The sequence below is a fragment of the Rhineura floridana genome, chromosome 1 (assembly GCF_030035675.1).
Source record: "Rhineura floridana isolate rRhiFlo1 chromosome 1, rRhiFlo1.hap2, whole genome shotgun sequence".
NCBI classification, from domain to species: Eukaryota; Metazoa; Chordata; class Lepidosauria; order Squamata; family Rhineuridae; genus Rhineura; species Rhineura floridana.
This window is the reverse complement of record NC_084480.1, coordinates 97707837-97727051: the sequence shown is the minus strand read 5'-3', so window position 1 is coordinate 97727051 and position 19215 is coordinate 97707837. Positions and strand designations below refer to the sequence as shown.

The following is a 19215-nucleotide window of genomic DNA, read 5'->3' as shown; positions in this document are numbered from 1 at the left end:
AACCATTCCACATCCCAGTATTCAGCAATTGATGGGTGAACTATACAGGGCAGATGGCGTTCACCTGTCTGACACAGGTAACAACTTATTTCTTGGGGACCTGCAGAGGTGTCTGCGAGAGGTGCTTCTCAGCAGTGGGGTAAAGGGGGACTAAATAGAGATTTGTCCCCCTTTTGTGGCGGAAAGGTGCGGGAAGGGAATAGTTAAGGACAGCTAGGTGGCCCCCTTAGGCACCTTTGGAGGTGATTGGCGGTTCCGGAGGCCGTGACAGGCTTTGAGGCTTGAGGACAGGATATGGGCTGCCTTTGGGGCCAACTCATCTCATCTACCCAGGGGTTATTTGGCCCTGGGTGGGGATGACATGGGAAGGCTCCCCTACTCACCTATGAGGTGTGGTCAGTGTAAGGGGTAAGCAGATGGGCTTGCCCTTACCCCAACAGGGGCTGGTCGCCTGAGAGCTGTTTGGCAAGCTACTTGCTCATAGACAGTTCCCGCACCTAGGCTTCCCTCTGCAGGTCACTTTAAATTGGGTTTTTTCTTGCTGTAATTTAATAAAGTGGCCCTTGTTCAACCCAAGCTGATGTCTCTGTGTTTTATTTCATCCCTTAACTGCAATTATATAACTGCTGCCCTGGGCTCCTTTGGGAGGAAGGGTGGGATACAAATTTAGCAATTAAATAAATATTTGTTATTGAAATATTTTGGTAATTTTCCACTTTGACCTTTACATTTTCTCTTTCAATGTTATGTTTGCATCATGTGTTAGCCACCTTACTTTTCTTACTTTGATTTTCCATGCAGGGAGTATTCATAGTGTATGTGAATGAAGCAGATGGAATTAGTACCATTACACCTGTTTTCACCTCATACGTCTCCTGCACCCTCTTATGCTATACAACAGGAATGGAAGCAGAAAACTCAAATGCACAGTTTAAAAAATTAAAATAAAAAGAAAGCAACTTTTCGAATCAAATTGCATAGCACTGTTCTCTTTGAACTGATGATAAAAGAGAAATATGAAACTCACAGAAAAGCACTAATAGAAAAACCAAGCAATTTGAAGGTCAGTCCACTGTTATTTACTATTAAAGTAACATCTCAATCACAGCTTCTGCAAAATACGTATTAGGCTCCAGAAGTGTAAAATAGGACTTTTTTTCAGATGAAACTTCAACTGAAGCAACTGCATAGCTAGATAGCTATGTTGCATGTAAATCTGGCAGAATTCCTAGATCCTGTCCATCAGTTGCCGTTCCTGAATGATTAACCTAAGATTAAGGTTACAAATGTGACTACCCCCCATACACATGATGAATTATTGTTCTTTCAAATCAGTTATCTGAGTTTGCACAGTAAATGCCGGGAGCATTATTCTTTTCTGTTTTGTAGCTTAGATTGTGTAATATTTGGAGCAACAAATTGATGCATCAAAATGATGCAAGAGGAGACTGGACAGCTTTATGCAAGATTGTGAAACTCCTCAGCTAAAATCATATATGCATTTTCAGGTACTTTAATAGTCACTTGGGAATGTTCTCCCACATCGATAACATACACATAGCCTCCATTCAAGAGTTATGAATTTCTCACTTTAAAACTGGAGTGGGGAAATGTGGCCCTTCAGATGTTGCTGAACTACAACTTCCATCAGCCCCAGCAAACATGGCCAGTACCCAGGGATGATGGAGGTTGTACTTCAGCAACATCTGGAGGGCCAACCGTTCCTCAAACTTTCTTTAAATATTTCTACACACTCCATCTAGAAGAGAAAGCACCTTCATATTTGTCTTCCATGCTGCCTTACAACTAGATTAAAATGAAACCAAAAACAACAGACAAACCATGAGGCTAGTTTCAGAGGACACACTAAGCCAAACCATGGCTGAGCTCACAACAGGAGCAGAGGAGAAGTAAAGTGGCTGTGATCTCTCTGGGAGCCCATGCATTCACACTAAGCCATAGTTTGGCTTAGCATTATGTGCAAACTGGGAAAGTATATAGTTCCCTGCTTGTATTACCTGCCTATTCACTGCCATTTCTCTCACTATTCCTCCACTCTACTTTCTAGGGGGGAAAGCCATGTCAATTTCATCCATGGCCCTCTCTAGTCTTTGGGTGAAAGGCTTGTCAATTTAACAACAAAACTGTGTTTTCTTCAAAAGAATTTAAGTATGTATACCAGTGTTGATGTGAATATACATGCACGTTCAAAGGGAAAAAACACACTCTGCTGAAAATGAAAAGAATTTCCCCGAACACCATCATTTTCAGAAGTCCAGAGCAAAGGAAAGTGAAGAAAATACCCACACCATGGAAAAAAGGTTCAACAGTGTTTAAAATGGCACATGTAAAACTGATTTTACTACATTTGTTTACAGAATAGCTGCTGACCTAGATTAAATTCTCTGCCAGAATTTAATTTCCCTCCATCTACATACTGACAGACTTACAAAATCTAAACAAAATATAAATAAATCTACAGTCTCACTGGCACTTTGTACAGTAACAGTTTCATTTGTTTTTGTCTTGAGACTTCAAACTTGTCTGAATCTGATGTAACTATATATGCATCCTCAGCTGTTTCATATATGTTCTGTGCAGAGAACTAGCAGCACTTTGCAGAGTGTATATACCACTTGCAGTTGATATTTTTGACGTATTAATTACTGGCTAACTTGCATTATATGAAGAGTTTCTAAAAATTGCCTCCAATGACCCCGGCTTTCCATGGTTGAATTTGTGGACTCCTGCTTATCCTCAGTCATTTCCAATGGATTGGATCCAGACTTAGTATCAATGATATTCCACCTCCTTATGGGAAGGTAAAATACAGGCGGACAATGGTCTCCACCAGCAAGTAGGTAGAGTCAGAATTCTCAATTTGTCTTATAGTGAACCTCTTTAAGCTATGAGTGGGAGATTGTTTATTGCTAGCAATATCTGTGAATGGGAACTTTTCTAAAGAGATGCTCACAACTACCTAGAGAGGCATGATTGCTCACCTGAATCACCCAAGACCATTTAATGTATATGCTTTGATTGCCAGATATTGGAAATAGCTGTGTGCTATTTAGGCAACAAAAACGAATGGGCACAGGTGTCTAGCTAGACATAAACACTGAATAAGAGGGTAGCTCCATCTGGCACCCCAGACATCTTCCAATGAATTTCAGAAATTTTTGTAACTCTGCCTACTAGGACAATCCTTAGTCCATGTCTGTCCCATTCATTCCCAGGGATGCATGGCTTGAAACCAGAAACAGCTTGTGGGCAGAGTAGAGCCGCTATGCTAGCTCTGTGGCAGCTGATTACTATTGATTACTGAGACGGTAAGGAGGAGGGGCAAGGTAGTGGGGAGGTGGGCACAGTGCAAATGCACCGGCAGAACTAATCTGGAATTCCTGCTGGTGTATTTACACCATACAGTAGGGCCCCGCTTTTCGGCGGCCCGCTTTTCAGCATTCCACTAATACGGCGGTTTTCAATTAGAGTAAGGCCCAGCTCATACGGCGCTTGTTCTGCTTTTACAGAGTTTTTCGGACGTCGGGCACCATTTGATTGACGGAGTTCCGCTTTTTGGCAGAGGTCTAGAACATAACCCGCCGTATGAGTGGGGCCCTACTGTACTGATTTCTCCATTGCCTCACCCCTCTTCCTGACTCAGATACCAGAAAGCTAGCATAGAGGCTGCACCTCACCTGGTGAGCCACTTATGCTTGGGACCTCCAGTACCTATATGACTGGGTTCATGCCTGAGTATTTCATTCAGCATCTGAAGCTCTGGTCTGATCTCCCCTGCTGGCTGAAGTACAGTTCTCTGTATAAGGATTCAAACTTATGAAATGCTCTACCTAGAGAGGCATTCATAGCCCCATCACTGAATATGTTGCAACACCAAGTTAAGACACATCTTTACAGAGTAGGCTTTGGTATGGGTTGAGGACTGGTTGTTTCTTCTCTTACTTTGTGTGAAGATTATTGTTTTGTTTATTTTGCAGTGCTGCTCATTTTGTGTTTATAGTTGTAATATGATTTTCTTTTACTGTAAGCTACTCTGGTTCTGCTTTAAGAAGAAACGTGGATTTTTTAAAATAAACATTCACAATGTTGATATTTTAGGCTGCAATCCAAACTTACTATCACCGCCCCACTGGTGGAGCTTTGTTTTTGTCTTGAGACTTCAAACTTGTCTGGGGCTGTTTCATCTAGAGTCCTACCATTCATGGCAGACAGGGCAGAAGGTGGGGGCAATAAGATCACTATGCCAGTCTGGACTCAGATCGGGTTCAATGCCATTGTGTGACAGCAGTGAGACCCCAGGTCAAATCAGACCCTTCCCCTCTCCCTCTTCAGAATGCCCTGTTTTAGGGTCTCCCAGTGGCTATCAGTGTGGTGTAGTGGTTAAGGTGTTGGACTATGACCTGGGAGACCAGGGTTTGAATCCCCACATAGCCATGAAGCTCACTGGGTGACCTTGGACCAGTCACTGCCTCTCAGCCTCATGAAAACCCTATTCCTAGGGTCGCCATAAGTCAGAATCGACTTGAAGGCAGTACATTTACACATTTAGTGGCTGCCACAAACCAATGGTGGTATACCTCTGACCAATCCAAATCACCCTTGCACACCTGGTGCAAGAGGGAGGGTTGGATTGCTTTGTTACATAATGATAAGAAACATAATCAAGGTTTTAATTTTGACTTGCAAAGATATTGATTTTTTAGCAAAGTGAATTCATGTTAATATTAATTATTATTCAAAATGTTCTCTCTTAGCTTTGACAAATCCCATTTGATGACATCTGCATTTTGACTAAAATTATGAGCTTGTTTTTTAAAAAATTAAAATATCAGGAATTTAATATTGCCCTGCCAAAAAGGAAGATGATCTATCTATCTATCTGTCTATCTGTCTGTCTGTCTGTCTGTCTGTCTATTTATTGCACCGCCCCATTGCCAAGACTCTCTGGGCAGTTTACAACAATTAAAAACATTAAAAACAAATATACAAATTTAAAAACACATTTTTAAAAAGCAATTTAAAAACACATGCTAAAATGCCTGGGAGGAGTCTTGACCTGGCGCCGAAAAGATAACAGGGTTGGCATAAGGCACACCTCGTCAGAGAGATCATTCCATAATTTGGAGGCCACCACTGAGAAGGCCCTCACCCTTGTTGCCAGACTCCCAGCTTCCAGCAGAGTAGGCACACGGAGAAGGCCTTTGATGTTGAGCATAGTGTACGGGTGAGTTCATGTCAGGAGAGGCGTTCCATCAGGTATTGTGGTCCTAAGCCGTGTAAGGCTTTATAGGTTAAAACCAGCACCTTGAATCAAGCTCAGAAACATACAGGCAGCCAATGCAAGAGGGCCAGAATCGGTTTTATATTTTCGAACCATCTGGTCCCTGTTACCAATCTGGCTGCTGCATTTTGCACAAGCTGAAATTTCCAAACCGTCTTCAAAGGCAGCCCCACATAGAGTGCATTGCAGTAATCTAACTTGGAGGTTACCAGAGCATGGACAACTGAAGCCAGGTTATCCCTGTCCAGATAGGGACGTAGCTGGGCCACCAACAGAAGTTGGTAGAAGGCAATCCGTGCCACCGAGGCTACCTGAGCCTCAAGTGACAGAGATGGTTCTAGGAGAACACCCAAGCTACAAACCTGCTCCTTCAGGGGGAGTGCAACCCCATCCAGGACAGGTTGGACATCCACCATCCGGTCAGAAGAACCACCCAACTAGCAGCATCTCAGTCTTGTCTGGATTGAGCCTCAGTTTATTAGCCCTCATCCAGTCCATTGTCGCAGCCAGGCACCGGTTCAGCATATTGACAGCCTCACCTGAAGAAGATGAAAAGGAGAAATAGAGCTGCGTATCATCAACATACTGATGGCAATGCACTCCAAAACTCTGGATGACCGCACCCAACGGTTTCATGTAGATGTTAAACAGCATGGGGGACAGAACTGAGTCCAGGGTGCCGAGCAATGTTCCCCAAGCACCACCTTCTGGAGCTGACCCGCCAAGTAGGGGCGGAACCACCGCAATGCAGTCCCTCCCACTCCCAACTCAGCCAGTCTTCCCAGAAGGATACCATGGTCGATGGTATCAAAAGCCACTGAGAGATCAAGGAGAATCAACAGAATCACACTCCCCCTATCTCTCTTCTGACAGAGGTCATCATACAGTGCAACCAAGGCTGTTTCCATGTCAAAACTAGGCCTGAAACCCGACTGAAATGGATCTAGATAATCGGTCTCATCCAAGAGTGTCTGGAGCTGGCCCACAACCAATCGTTCAAGGACCTAGCCCAGGAATGGAACATCTGCTACTGGCCTATAGTTATTAAGATTTTCTGGGTCCAGTGTGGGTCTCTTCAGGAGTGGTCTCACTACTGCCTCTTTCAGGCAGCCAGGGACCACCCCCTCTCGCAGAGAGGCATTAATCACTTCCCTGGCCCAGCCAGTTGTTTCAGCCCTGCTAGCTTTTATTAGCCAAGAAGGGCAAAGATCCAGCACAGAAGTGGTTGCACGAACCTGGCCAAGCACCTTGTCAATGTCCTCAAGCTGTACCAACTGAAACTCATCCAAGAAATTGGGACAAGGCTGTGCTCTGGATACCTCGCTTGATTCACCTGCTATAACACTGGAGTCTAAGTCCTGGCAGATGCTAACGATTTTATCCTGGAAGTGTCTAGCAAATTCATTACAGCGGGCCTCATATGGTTCTACCATGTCCCTGGGGCCAGAGTGTAATAGCCCCCGGACAATTCTGAAGAGTTCTGCTGGGCGGCAGATTGATGATTTGATAGTGGCAGCAAAAAAAATTTTTTTTTGCTGCCCTCACTGCCCCTTAATACAGCTTACCATAGCCACTTACCAGTGTGTAACTGCATCCACCAGTTCGTCTCCATCTGCACTCAAGCCGTCTCCTAAATTGTTTCATTGGTCTCAGCTCTGGGGTATACCATGGAGCCGTATGAGCTCTACACAGGAGAGGGTGCTCAGGAGCAATCATGTCAACTGCCCAGGTCATTTCTGTATTCCACAGTTGAACCAGGGTTTCGACAGGAGCGCCAGCCCTATCAGCCGGAAAACTCCCCAGAGCCCTTTGGAAACCATCTGGATCCTTTAGTCTCTGGGAGTGGACCAGCTTAATAGGTCCCCCACCCTTGCAGAGGGGAAAGGCTGGTGTAAGTCTAAACTTCACCAAGCAGTGATATGTCCATGACAGAGGGACTGATGTAAGGCCTCCCACACTCAGATCACCAACTCCATGTCCAGTTGCAAAAACCAAGTCTAGAGTATGCCCTGCTACATGTGTTTGGCCAATGGCATATTAGGACAGTCCCATAGTTGTCATGGAGACCATGAAATCCTGAGCCGCCCCGGATAAGGCGGCCTCGGCATGGATGTTGACATCCCCCAGAACCAACAGTCTGGGGGATCTCAACAGTACACCCGAGACCACTTCCGTCAGCTCAGCTAGGGAGTCTGTTGGGCAGCGGGGTGGGTGGGACACCAATAGAATCCCCAGTCTGTCCTGCTGACCCAACACAAGGTGCAAACACTCCAGACCAGTAGTCACATGGACAGGGTGCTTGCAGAGGGAGATGGAGCTCCTATAGACCACAGCAAACCCCCCTCCCCAACCCTCAGGTCTACCCTGATGCTGAACCAGGTACCCTGGTGGACATAGCTGGGAGAGACTGGCTCCTCCCTACTCGCCCACCCAGGTCTCAGTTATACATGCCAGATCGGCTGCCTCATCCACAATTAAATCATGAATGAGGGAGATCTTATTATGTACTGATCTGGCGTTTAGGAACAGCATCTGGTGATCTGAGAGCTGGCTGATAGGGCAACCAACAAACCTGTGGGGAGGACTGGAACAAGGCACAGTCGTTAACTGCCCAGGCCGCATTCCCCTTACCTGGCAAGTCCTTCTCACAATGCCATATCACCCTCTACCCGTCACTACACTAATTGGGGGCCCCTCAAGTCTCCCCAGGCACATGACTCAAGACCCGCAAAAAGCCAGGCAATCTGCAAAGCAGGAGCCACCTCATTAATCACAGAAAACTATATTTCTTCCATACAGGCTGCAATGCAAGAGTTCTCTTTTCAACTTCACACTGTTTTGAGATAGCTAGTACTAATTAATGCTTTCTGTGAGAGTTTTCATTTTAGCATAAAATTAATATGTATAGCTCTCTGTACTGGGTTATAGGATTCCTAAGGCTGAATATTAAATGTCACAACAGGAGCGTACCATCTGTAATTCACAGTTTGTTGAAAAGTTTTATGCAGGCAATTCAGTTCCTTAGATTTATACTTCTACGCAGTAATGTATTAGACTGTCATGTGATTATTTCAGGACAGACAGACAGACAGACAGACAGACAGACAGACAGACAGACAGACAGACAGACAGACAGACAGACAGACAGATTTTTTTAACAACTCAGGTAGTTGGTTGGAATGATGATTTATGTTATTGAATCTCTTCAGTGAGAAGAAATTCCTTCATTGAAATTTTGGTGATATCTTAAGTCCATTTATTTCAATGGATCTACTCTGAATATGACCCGGTAGGATACCACCCTTCGCTTTTATCCTCTTACCCTATCTTTATCTCTAATCCCCCACTCCTGTGTCAGGTTTTTTGGGGGGAGCAGGGTACTGTTCAGATACTACTACTGTACTTTACTGCATTCATATTGTGGACTTTTATTAGTATGACAAACTGAACATGTGAGGCACATGCTTTTCTGTTCATAAGACAACTAAGCAAAAGTGAACTTCAACTTACCAGCACTTGTAGCTGTGATCCTAGAACCATGTCTCAGCAGCCGAATGCACACATCTTTGCTACAATGGTTAACCATTCGCAAATGAATACTCCTCCTGGTTTGGATTTTTACTAGGCATTTCACCATACTGACTAATTACTGTATTTTCTATGGCAGCCTTATGAACTAGTCACCCATACCGTCTGTGACCTTTGCTAAGTTTCCACGGTGTTCAGCTTGGGAGAGTCTTGCTGAATGAATCAAATAACAGGCTTCTAACTTGGCCAATAGAAATAGTCCACCAAAGAACAGAATGGGAGACTATTTTTAGACTTTTCCAACTCATGATACACAATACAATTAACTTCAAATGCCAAACATTTCATTAACAGTTGCTGATAAACAGCTGCACTGCACATACCAGTATAAGGTCCTTAAACTAGTTTACTGCACTATAATGCAGTAAAAGATCGCCGTTCAAATATTTAAGTAAAAATAAATTGTAATGACATTTCCAAAGTTTTCTTTTTCTTTAATTGTTATTTTAGGTTTCTATCGGTAAGCTTTAATGAACCAAAAAGAAATTAAAAGTTTGGATTTCATCTGCCCAAATGTTAGAAAAACTATTCTGACTTCGATATTTGCATGGGTAAACTTTTTACTGTCTGTTGTTCCATTAATCTGCTTTTTAGTACAGTAAAAATATTTCATGGTTTAGACTGGAATTGCAGCTGTACTAGCGACTGCTAAGGAAAGGGTTGATATTTGAAGTTTATTACCTAGTGCAGAAAAATGTGTAAAGTGAAAAGTGGAACAAAAGCAGTCAGATGGTTGCAATATTGGCTACATTTCCTAGGGCAAAGCTGACCTGACATATAGCATAATGGGGAAAGGACCAATCTGAAATGGGGAGATTTTCAGACATTCTGATCTAGTTCTTATTGTCAGACCAAACTAATGAGCATTAAACATTTGGAATGGTACACAGATATGCACATCCCTTTAGAAGGTGACAATAGCTCTCTTCAAGCATTCTACTCATACATAAAACTAACATGTGAGGAGGACAAGCACACCAAGCTCTACCCTGTCACTATGCACAAGCTGGATGATGAATTTCTGAAGTGGGAACCCTCCTGGCATTTGTAGAGGTTCCCCCCATGATTAAGAACCCTGGATTCGATGTCTTCACTTGGCCAGGAAGCTCACTGGGTGACAATGGATGAGTCACCATGTCCCAGCCTAACCTTCCACACAGGGTTCTTGTGAGGATAACATAGGGAAGGGGAGAACCATCTATGCCATCTTGAGCTCCTTAAAGGAAAGGTGGGATATAAATGTTACTAATAGTAATGATGATGATGATGTTTGGAGGAGAATATATGTTAAAAGTAAAGCAAACTCTGAAGATTCAATGCCTGTGAATAAATGAAGGCAAAAATATGGCGGGGTAAAATAAAGTAGAATATCTGTGCCATCTGTGCATCCCATCTGTCGATTGTTATGCTGAGGTTGCAGAATTGTTGATAGTGTGGGAATATTAAGGTTCTGATGAATGCAGGGAAAAGTGGGACATAATGGATCTACTGGGAAGGGACACAGCTCAGTGGTAGAGTGCATGTGTTGTATGTATGGAGAATGTCCCAAGTGCAATCTTAAGAATCTTCAGGAAGGATTGGGAAAGCTCCTAGTTGGCTCCCTTGCGAGCCACTGCCAATTAGTTTAATCGGACAATACTAAGCTAGATGAACAAGTGGTCTGAATTGGTTTAAGGCGGCTTTCTGTGTTCCTTAAAAGAAAGTTGATAAGGGCCAAATTAGATGTGGAATGAAGAGAGGTAGTAGATTCAAAATTATTATGCCGTCTATGAGATCCACCAACTGACAGAACTGTATTGATTTCCAAGAATCATGTTACAGTTGCCAGTCACCAAAAGATATGCTGATTCACAGAATTGGCAGTTGTATGTGTTTACTATGCATATTGTTTTCCAATACATATATTGTTATGGAACAACTTTATAAATTGTTTAGGCACAGATAGATCTTAGAGTCTACATGAGTAACGATGTGGATTTCATTTCATTCTGTTGATTTGAGGGGCTCTACTTAGGCAAAAGCTGCTTTCAGTAGAGTCTACATGAACTGCCTCTTTCTGGGGAAGAGGAACAAGCAGAATAACTATTTGGACTGTTGTGCCATATTTTCAGATATAACATCTCTGTGTAATCCTGTTGATGCAAAATACACAGAGCAGCTTCTAGGATATAAAAAGCAAGCCTCTGACTGCCAACAAGTGGTGTTGATGTGCTATTTTTATATACATAAAATCATAAGGGCCTCACCAAGTCATTAGCATAATCCATAATTCACAGACAAGTCTCCCAAGGTGAGCACATGTCTCTAGGAAGTGGTGAATTATGTTCAAGGTCAACAAATACACTTGTGCAAAAAATAAATTATATCATATTACTTGGAAAAACCACATATGGAAGAATGAAGAGAAATCTGTGCTGAAACATATAGCCTGAAATCACATAGCTGAGTCAGCCACACACATGCACACCCATGAAATCTAACTGTCTGCAAGCAGGGAATAGATTCTCTGCAAATGCACTCCTAATGCTGAAAATGATTACTGCAGTGAGCTGTCAAAAAGACATTTCTGGTGAGCATATTCCTGGCCTTCATTTGTGAAGTGATTGCTTCAGTGAAACCAAACAGAAAGAAAACCATCCTCACAAAGCGCTTAAGTAAACTCTAACCTTCAGGTTTTAGCCTGTTTCTTCAGAAGGTATGTTAAGGAAGTCTGCTTTTAGATAATGCTGCTAATGATTTCCCAATTATTATTATTATTTTAGAATTCATCTTCTTCTCCCACAATTGAATTCACTGATACTGACACATACGTTTATTTAACAATGATTTGCAATATTGTTTGCTCCCCAAAGCAACTGGTATTTAGAGGTGTATATATATATATATAAGCTGTGTATAGCATAATCCTGCAGCAGTGCCTACTATTTCAAGAATATTTCCTTATGTGTATTAATGGAGGGGGGGGCTCTTTGAAAAACATACTTTGCTCCCACTCTCCAGAATTAGAAGTGCACATCTTCCCTTTTGTAAAAAAAAGGTAAAGGCTATTCCTATTGCAGCAAGGCATTCCCAATGCATCTGCACAATTAACTGTCATGCTACTGTTGCAGGACTGGGGCTGGGCCACTGTATAACTGAGAAGAAAAAAATTGCATGTACATATACTAAGGCCTGAGAGCTATAGCCTCTGTCATCAGGAAAACAATCTTTTATGAGGAACATGATATCACAGAAATCCAAGGTGATTCCAACAGCTTCACGAGGGCTATATTAATAGTTCATGAGCCACAGAATCCTCTTGGATGGGAGTTTCAAAAGCACTAAGCCCTGAATGAATCTAATGACTAAGGGAAACTGTAATGGCAATAAATTCATGGTAGTCGGCAGGTCAATACAGAAACATAGGAAGCTGCCTTATACTGAGTCAAACCATTGGTCCATCTACTGTTGTCTACACCGACTAGCAGAGGCTCTGCAGGGTTTCAGGCAGGCTTCTCTCCCAGCCCTATGTGGAGATGCTGGGGATTGAATCTGGGACCTTCTGCATGCAAAGTAGATGCTTTACCACTATTACAGCCCTCTCCCCTGGGCAGAATTAAATAAAGAGGATAGCAAGGCCAAAATGCACATACGTCTGCCTAAAGCAGTATACAAATCTTATTTTCCAGATAGCCAATGTGTACACCTAAGGAACAATATTCAGAGAAAGACCAGAGGTTCTAGAAAATACCACTCTAAGTAATCCACAAACCTATTACCTGAAAACTTTAAACTCTTAATCATGACTGCGTTCCTACAAACACAGTTTACAGTGTGTCTTTCTTTCACCAGCCTCCTTGGTTCTTCATCTATCACACACAAATGCATTTTTGACCTAGGTAGTCACATATACCTTTGTCACTCTACTATAGATACATAGATATTGCTATCTATGCTGTGATTAGTCAACCCTCCACTAGCCACCATGTGCCCAGGCCACCCCACATCATAACTCACCGAGAGACCTGGGGGCACGAACACAGGAGGGTGAATCATGTGGTACGGAGAAGGAACCAGATTCCCAAGCTGCCAGGCTTCCAGGAACGAACACAGGGATGGGGTCATGCTGGACCAGGTGGGAATTGATGGCAGGGTCTTCCCCTGCCAGAGTATAAAAGGAGAAGCAAAAGTGAAAGCAAGAACCCAGCAGCAGAAGCTTCTCAGCCACCCAGCTAAAGAATCTGATGACTTTTTCAAATTTAGGAAGGAGCCCCATTCCAGTGTAAGGAACCAGCAAAAGAAAATGGCCTAGGAAGCTTTCAGGATAGGAATAATGTCAGCTATATACTCTGGAGGAGCCCATTGGAAAAAATATCTAAGGTCTCATTAAACTGTGCATTTTGTGGAGACACAAAGGTAGAAGAAACAGGCAGAAAAGAAGAGCAGAGTTGGGGAAATTCAATCACATGCATCTGCATTATGAAACTGTCTCCTGGAACTACTTTGCAGAAGATGTGGGATATTGTCGGGCTTCAACCCAGGAATAACAGAATAATGGGAGCATTGTGAAGTTAGCATCAGAGTAACACCACCACTCCATGAAATAAATTAGTTAAGCTGTTGTAGCTCCTCATTAAAGCTGGTGAGGAAGAAAATGAACAGCCTTGTCCTACTCCTCAGGTGCTCAGTGGATATGCTTTCTCCTCATCCTTCCTCCTCAAGGTTCCTCCTCAACCAACCCCAGTAGCCTACATAAACTCATATTGCCATCTCTTCCTTACTTTCACAAATATAGCCATAACTTTTTGATCTCAACAAACCAATAGTGCCCTTCTTATGAATTTGCAAACAAAAGCATGAAGCTTTTGTGGTACCTGTTATTCTTATGCCATTTCCCATTTCTACATGTGCCTTTTTGGCTTCTACAACAGACTCCACGTGAGAGTACACAAAATTTAGATCTTCTATTTGTGTACATTTGAGGAAGTGTGTTTATATTGCACTTTCTCCATGAGGCTTTCAACAATAAAACAGCCACTGTGTTCCAGTGGACAATGAAGGTCTCAGATCCTGAGTTCAGATCTAGTTCAGTCACAGAACTCAAAGGGAAGCCATGTACAATTTGTAATCTCAGTCTCAGTCCCCCATCTACAGAATGAGGTTCCTACATCACAGGATTATTGTATGGATAAATGAAACTGAATTCTCACTCTTTGCATACAGCAGCCTCTAATCTAAATATAATTAGCTGATTTTTTTCATTTTCACGTACAAATATAACAAAATGATACTGCTGTTTCAAGTCACACCAAATAAAAATGACCTTTCAATATTGCTGAACATCCATCAAAAGTTAAATAATAAGTCTATGCACAAAATCTGCTTGGTTTTGTCTATTTGTTTACTGTGTGTGTGTGCACATGCACATGACAGACAGAGAGAAGACAACAAGATGCCACATCAGGAACAGACTTGCCTTCATCAGAGAGAACCTCTTCCTGATCATGTGGGGATGGAAGGAGAGGTTGCAGAGGCTCCATATTAATTATGAGCTGTTTATTCAAAGAATGAGAGCTGTGACTCTGAGCAATGTTGGTTCTGAGAAGAAGGGGGGAAATGAGAACTTATTCACCCAAAAATACTAATCAACAAGTACAACTGCAATGTTTCAAAGCATATAACAAAAGGCGTGGCAGGGTCAATTGGTGACCCTTATTTTCTTCAGAATGTTTCTTAGTACAGAAAGACATGGCGAAGAGCACTTCGTAAAGCACCTTTCCTTATTTTACATATAGTGGCAGTATGATAGTATGATCCCTAGAATGTCCTTGTGTAATATTAGACCAAGGAAAAAATAAAGTATGTAAAATGTAAAAAAATAGAAAAGCAAGGAAATAACAATTTGAGAAATGTCTGTCGTCAGTGGCCAGCCCAGTCTTCTCTGCTAGGACTCCAAGTAATTAAAAAGGCAAGACGTTTTCTGTAGTCAGTCCCGTTTAACCATTCGTTAACTGGACATAACATTTAGGGCTCAAAAACTATGAAATAATATCACGGTACAAAATGATGCAATGCTACACACAGACAAAATACTAGTTGTGTAGATTTTAGTGAGATCATATAGGCTCATCTTATTTTCACATCTTTCCAACCCTCAAAGCTGTTAAGGGATGTAGGTCTAGACTGATTTCACCCCTTCTGGCCAATCCAGAGTTCTGGCTGGACAGTGAGTGTGGCACTGTTCAGTTATTGTTTCCTTGTTTGGGGAGCATTTGGGTTTTCTAAACCTAGTAAGTTGGGCTTCCAAGTTAGAGGTTGTGGTTCCTTGATAGGAATAGGCCAGAAAACAGAAAAAGAAACTTTATGGTTGATACAAAAAGGATAACCTTTTCTGCTTCTCTTGCATATGAAGAGGCAAGATTATTTGGCAACGTTCTACCCAATGATTCAGAGATCAAGTATACATGAGACTTCTTAATTTAGGAATATATCTCAATATTATGATAGTTCTTTGCAGAGCTTGGAAAAGTTACTTTTTAAAACTACAACTCACATCAGCCCTAGCCAGCAAGGCCACTGGATTGGGCTGATGGGAGTTGTAGTTCAAAAAAGTAACTTTTCCAAGCTCTGGTTCTTTGATCTAGAAGGTATAGGTGAGATCAACTCTGACGATGCTGTCATGAAGTAGGACAATGACCAGTTTGGCAGCTAAGATTAAGAACCTCCTGAGGAGTTCTCTGGATATTCATAGCCATTTGCTCTTGCATAATTTAGATCAGAAGGTACCTGTTCACTTCCGGGGGCTCCCTCCGGATCTGAGAACTTGCTTCAACAACCTCTTTGGCAACTTTTCCACTATAACAAAACACAGAATTTAACATATAAGCTATTTATAAGATAGTGTGACAGACCTCACTAGACCTGTCACGGATGACCCACTTGGCACCTTGTATTTAATCATGTAACATCCCTACTTACTTACTGGACTATGGACTTCTATCCATCTTTATTTACTTTTGACCTTCCTTATCCATTCCATTTTATTAATATACAAGTTATTTTTTTTAATAATACAAATGCTGGAAGTAGGAAGCATCACCCGTTTTATTTGGTTCAGGTGTGTTCTAACTGGATCTGGGTGAATGCTGTATAGCTTTGGAAATCTGAGGCACTCTTGCTTTATTGAGGCCTTTCAAGTTCCAGCATAAAGCTCTTCACCCACATAGGAGGTCTAACCTCTGACAAGAGAGATTTTATTTGCAGTGGAGTAGCTGAATACTTATGTTGTTGTTGTGTGCCTTCAAGTCGATTACGACTTTTGGCGACCCTATGAATCAGTGACCTCCAAGAGCATCTGTCATGAACCATCCTGTTCAGATCTTGTAAGTTCAGGTCTGTGGCTTCCTTTATGGAATCAATCCATCTCTTGTTTGGCCTTCCTCTTTTTCTACTCCCTTCCGTTTTTCCCAGCATTATTGTCTTTTCCAGTGAATCATGTCTTCTCATGATGTGTCCAAAGTATGATAACCTCAGTTTCATCATTTTAGCTTCTAGTGACAGTTCTGGTTTAATTTGTTCTGACACCCAATTATTTGTCTTTTTTGCAGTCCATGGTATACGCAAAGCTCTCCTCCAGCACCACATTTCAAATGAGTTTATTTTTCTCTTATCCACCTTTTTCACTGTCCATATTTGACATCCATACATAGAGATCGGGAATACCATGGTCTGAATGATCCTGTCTTTGGTGTTCAGTGATACATCATAGCATTTGAGGACCTTTTCCAGTTCTCTCATAGCTGCCCTCCCCAGTCCTAGCCTTCTTCTGATTTCTTGACTATGGTCTCCATTTTGGTTAATGACTGTGCCAAGGTATTGATAATCCTTGACAAGTTCAATGTCCTCATTGTCAACTTTAAAGTTACATAAATCTTCTGTTGTCATTACTTTAGTCTTTTTTATGTTCAGCTATAGTCCTGCTTCTGTGCTTTCCTCTTTAACTTTCATCAGCATTCGTTTCAAATCATTACTGGTTTCTGCTTGTAGTACGGTATTGTCTGCATATCTTAAATTAATGATGTTTCTCCCTCCAATTTTCACACCTCCTTCATCTTGGTTCAATCCCGTTTTCCGTATGATATGTTCTGCGTACAGATTAAACAAATAGGGTGATAAAATACATCCCTGTCTCACACCCTTTTCAACTGGGAACCAATCGGTTTCTCCATATTGTCCTTACAGTAGCCTCTTGTGCAGAGTATAGGTTGTGCATCAGGACAATCAGATGCTTTGGCACCCCCATTTCTTTTAAAGCATCCCATAGTTTTTCATGATCCACAGTCAAAGGCTTTGCTGTAGTCTATAAAGCACAGGGTGATTTTCTTCTGAAATTCCTTGGTCTGTTCCATTATCCAACGTATGTTTGTGATATGATCTCTGGTGCCTCTTCCCTTTCTAAATACAGCTTGGATGTCTGGCATTTCTCACTCCATATATGGTAAGAGCCTTTGTTGTAGAAACTTGAGCATTACTTTACTTGCATGAGATATTAAGGCAATAGTTCAATAATAGTTCGATAATTACTGCATTCTCTGGGATCCCCTTTCTATGGAATTGGGATATATATTGAATACTTGCAGTCTGTGGGCCATTGTTTAGTTTTCCATATTTGTTGACAGATTTTTGTCAAAATTTGGACAGATTCAGTCTCAGTAGCTTGTAGCAACTCTATTGGTACGCCATCTGTTCCTGGTGATTTGCTTCTTCCAAATATTTTAAGAGCAACTTTCACCTCACATTCTAAAATTGCTGGTTCTTCATCATACGGTTCCTCCATGAATGAATCTGTCATCCTGTCATCTCTTTTATAGAGTTCTTCAGTGTATTGCTTCCATCTTCCTTTTATTTCATCTCGGTCAGTCAGTGTGTTCCCCTGTTGATTATTCCACATCCCTACCCTTGGTTTAAATTTCCCTTTCATTTCTCTAATCTTTTGGAATAGGGCTCTTGTTCTTTCTTTTTTGTTGTCCTCTTCTATTTCTATACAGTAACTATTGTAATAGTTCTCTTTGTCCCTATGTACTAGTCGTTATGTGGTTGCATTTAGGGTTCTGACCGTGTTTCCATCTCCTTTTGCTTCCCTTCTCTCTTGAACCATTCTTCAGTCATCCATTGAGGTCTTTCTCTCTTTTTAGCTAGAGGTATTGTCTTTTTGCATTCTTCCCTGATAATGTCCCTGACTTCAATTCATAGTTCTGGTTCTCTGTCAACTAAGTTTAAAGCCTCAAATCTGTTCCTTATTTGATCTTTATATTCTTCGGGGATGTTATTTAAATTGTATTTTGGCATTATGATTGCTTTATTGTTCTTCTTTAGCTTTACTCTGATGTTTGATATAACCAGTTCATGATCTGTACCGCAGTCTGCTCCTGGTCTTCTTTTTGCAAAAAGTATGGAACTTCTCCATCTTCTGTTTCCAATTATATAATCAATTTGATTCCTATATTGACCATGTCGTCTTTTTGGTTGCTCAAAAAATGTGTTGGCAAGAAACAAATCATTGGCTTCACAGAATTCAATAGTCTTCCTCCTGCTTCATTTCTGTCTCCTAAGCCCCATTTCCCCACAATTCCTAGTTCTTCTCTGTCCCCTACTTTTGCATTCCAGTCCCCCATGATTATCATCATATCTTGTTTTGGTGTGTGATCAATTTCCTCCTGTACTTCTGCGTAAAATCTCTCCAATTCCTCTTCTTCTGCATTTGACGTTGGAGCGTAGACTGTAGATGATGGTTATGTTAATAGGTTAATAGGTTTCCCATTTAATCTCATTGATATCACTCGCTCAGACCTTGCGTTGTAGCTCCTAATTGCTTTTGCTACATCACTTCTCACTATTAAAGCAACCCTGTTTCTTCTTGATTTCTCATTTCCTGCATAAAATATTTGTAGTTGCCTGATTGAAAATATCCCATTCCCTTCCATTTGAATTCACTCACACTAAGTATTGTAATGTTGATGCGTTCCATTTCTTGCTTGACAATTTCTAACTTTCCTTGGTTCATGCTTCTCACATTCCATGTTCCCATTGTGTGCGTAGTACAACTCCGGACTCTCTTTTCACATCTGAGCGCATCAGCCTCTGGGCTTCCTTTCGGCTTTGACCCAGCTGCGTCATTAGTCACAGCGCTACTCGTTCTTGTCCTTTGTTCTTCCCCAGTAGCTCGGTGAGTGCCTTCTGACCTGGGGGGTCTCATCTTCCAGCACTATCTCATGTTGCATTTTGGATACTCTGTTCATAGGGTTTTCGTAGTAAGAGGTATTCAGAGATAGTTTACCATTGCCTTC

At 41.8% G+C, this 19215-nt stretch overlaps 1 protein-coding gene across 3 annotated transcripts in view; it reads right to left on the bottom strand.

The window, feature by feature from the left end:
• Positions 1-19215, bottom strand: part of FRMD3 (FERM domain containing 3) — a 240238-nt gene that overhangs the window by 22041 nt on the left and 198982 nt on the right. For all 3 annotated transcript variants that reach the window (XM_061627122.1, XM_061627103.1, XM_061627113.1), the window contains 3 exons: positions 15656-15724; positions 14346-14467; positions 12887-13030 (listed from right to left, as the gene is read on the bottom strand). In XM_061627122.1, coding sequence (XP_061483106.1) covers positions 12887-13030; positions 14346-14467; positions 15656-15724 — 335 coding nt within the window. The remainder of the gene's footprint in view (positions 1-12886; positions 13031-14345; positions 14468-15655; positions 15725-19215) is intronic.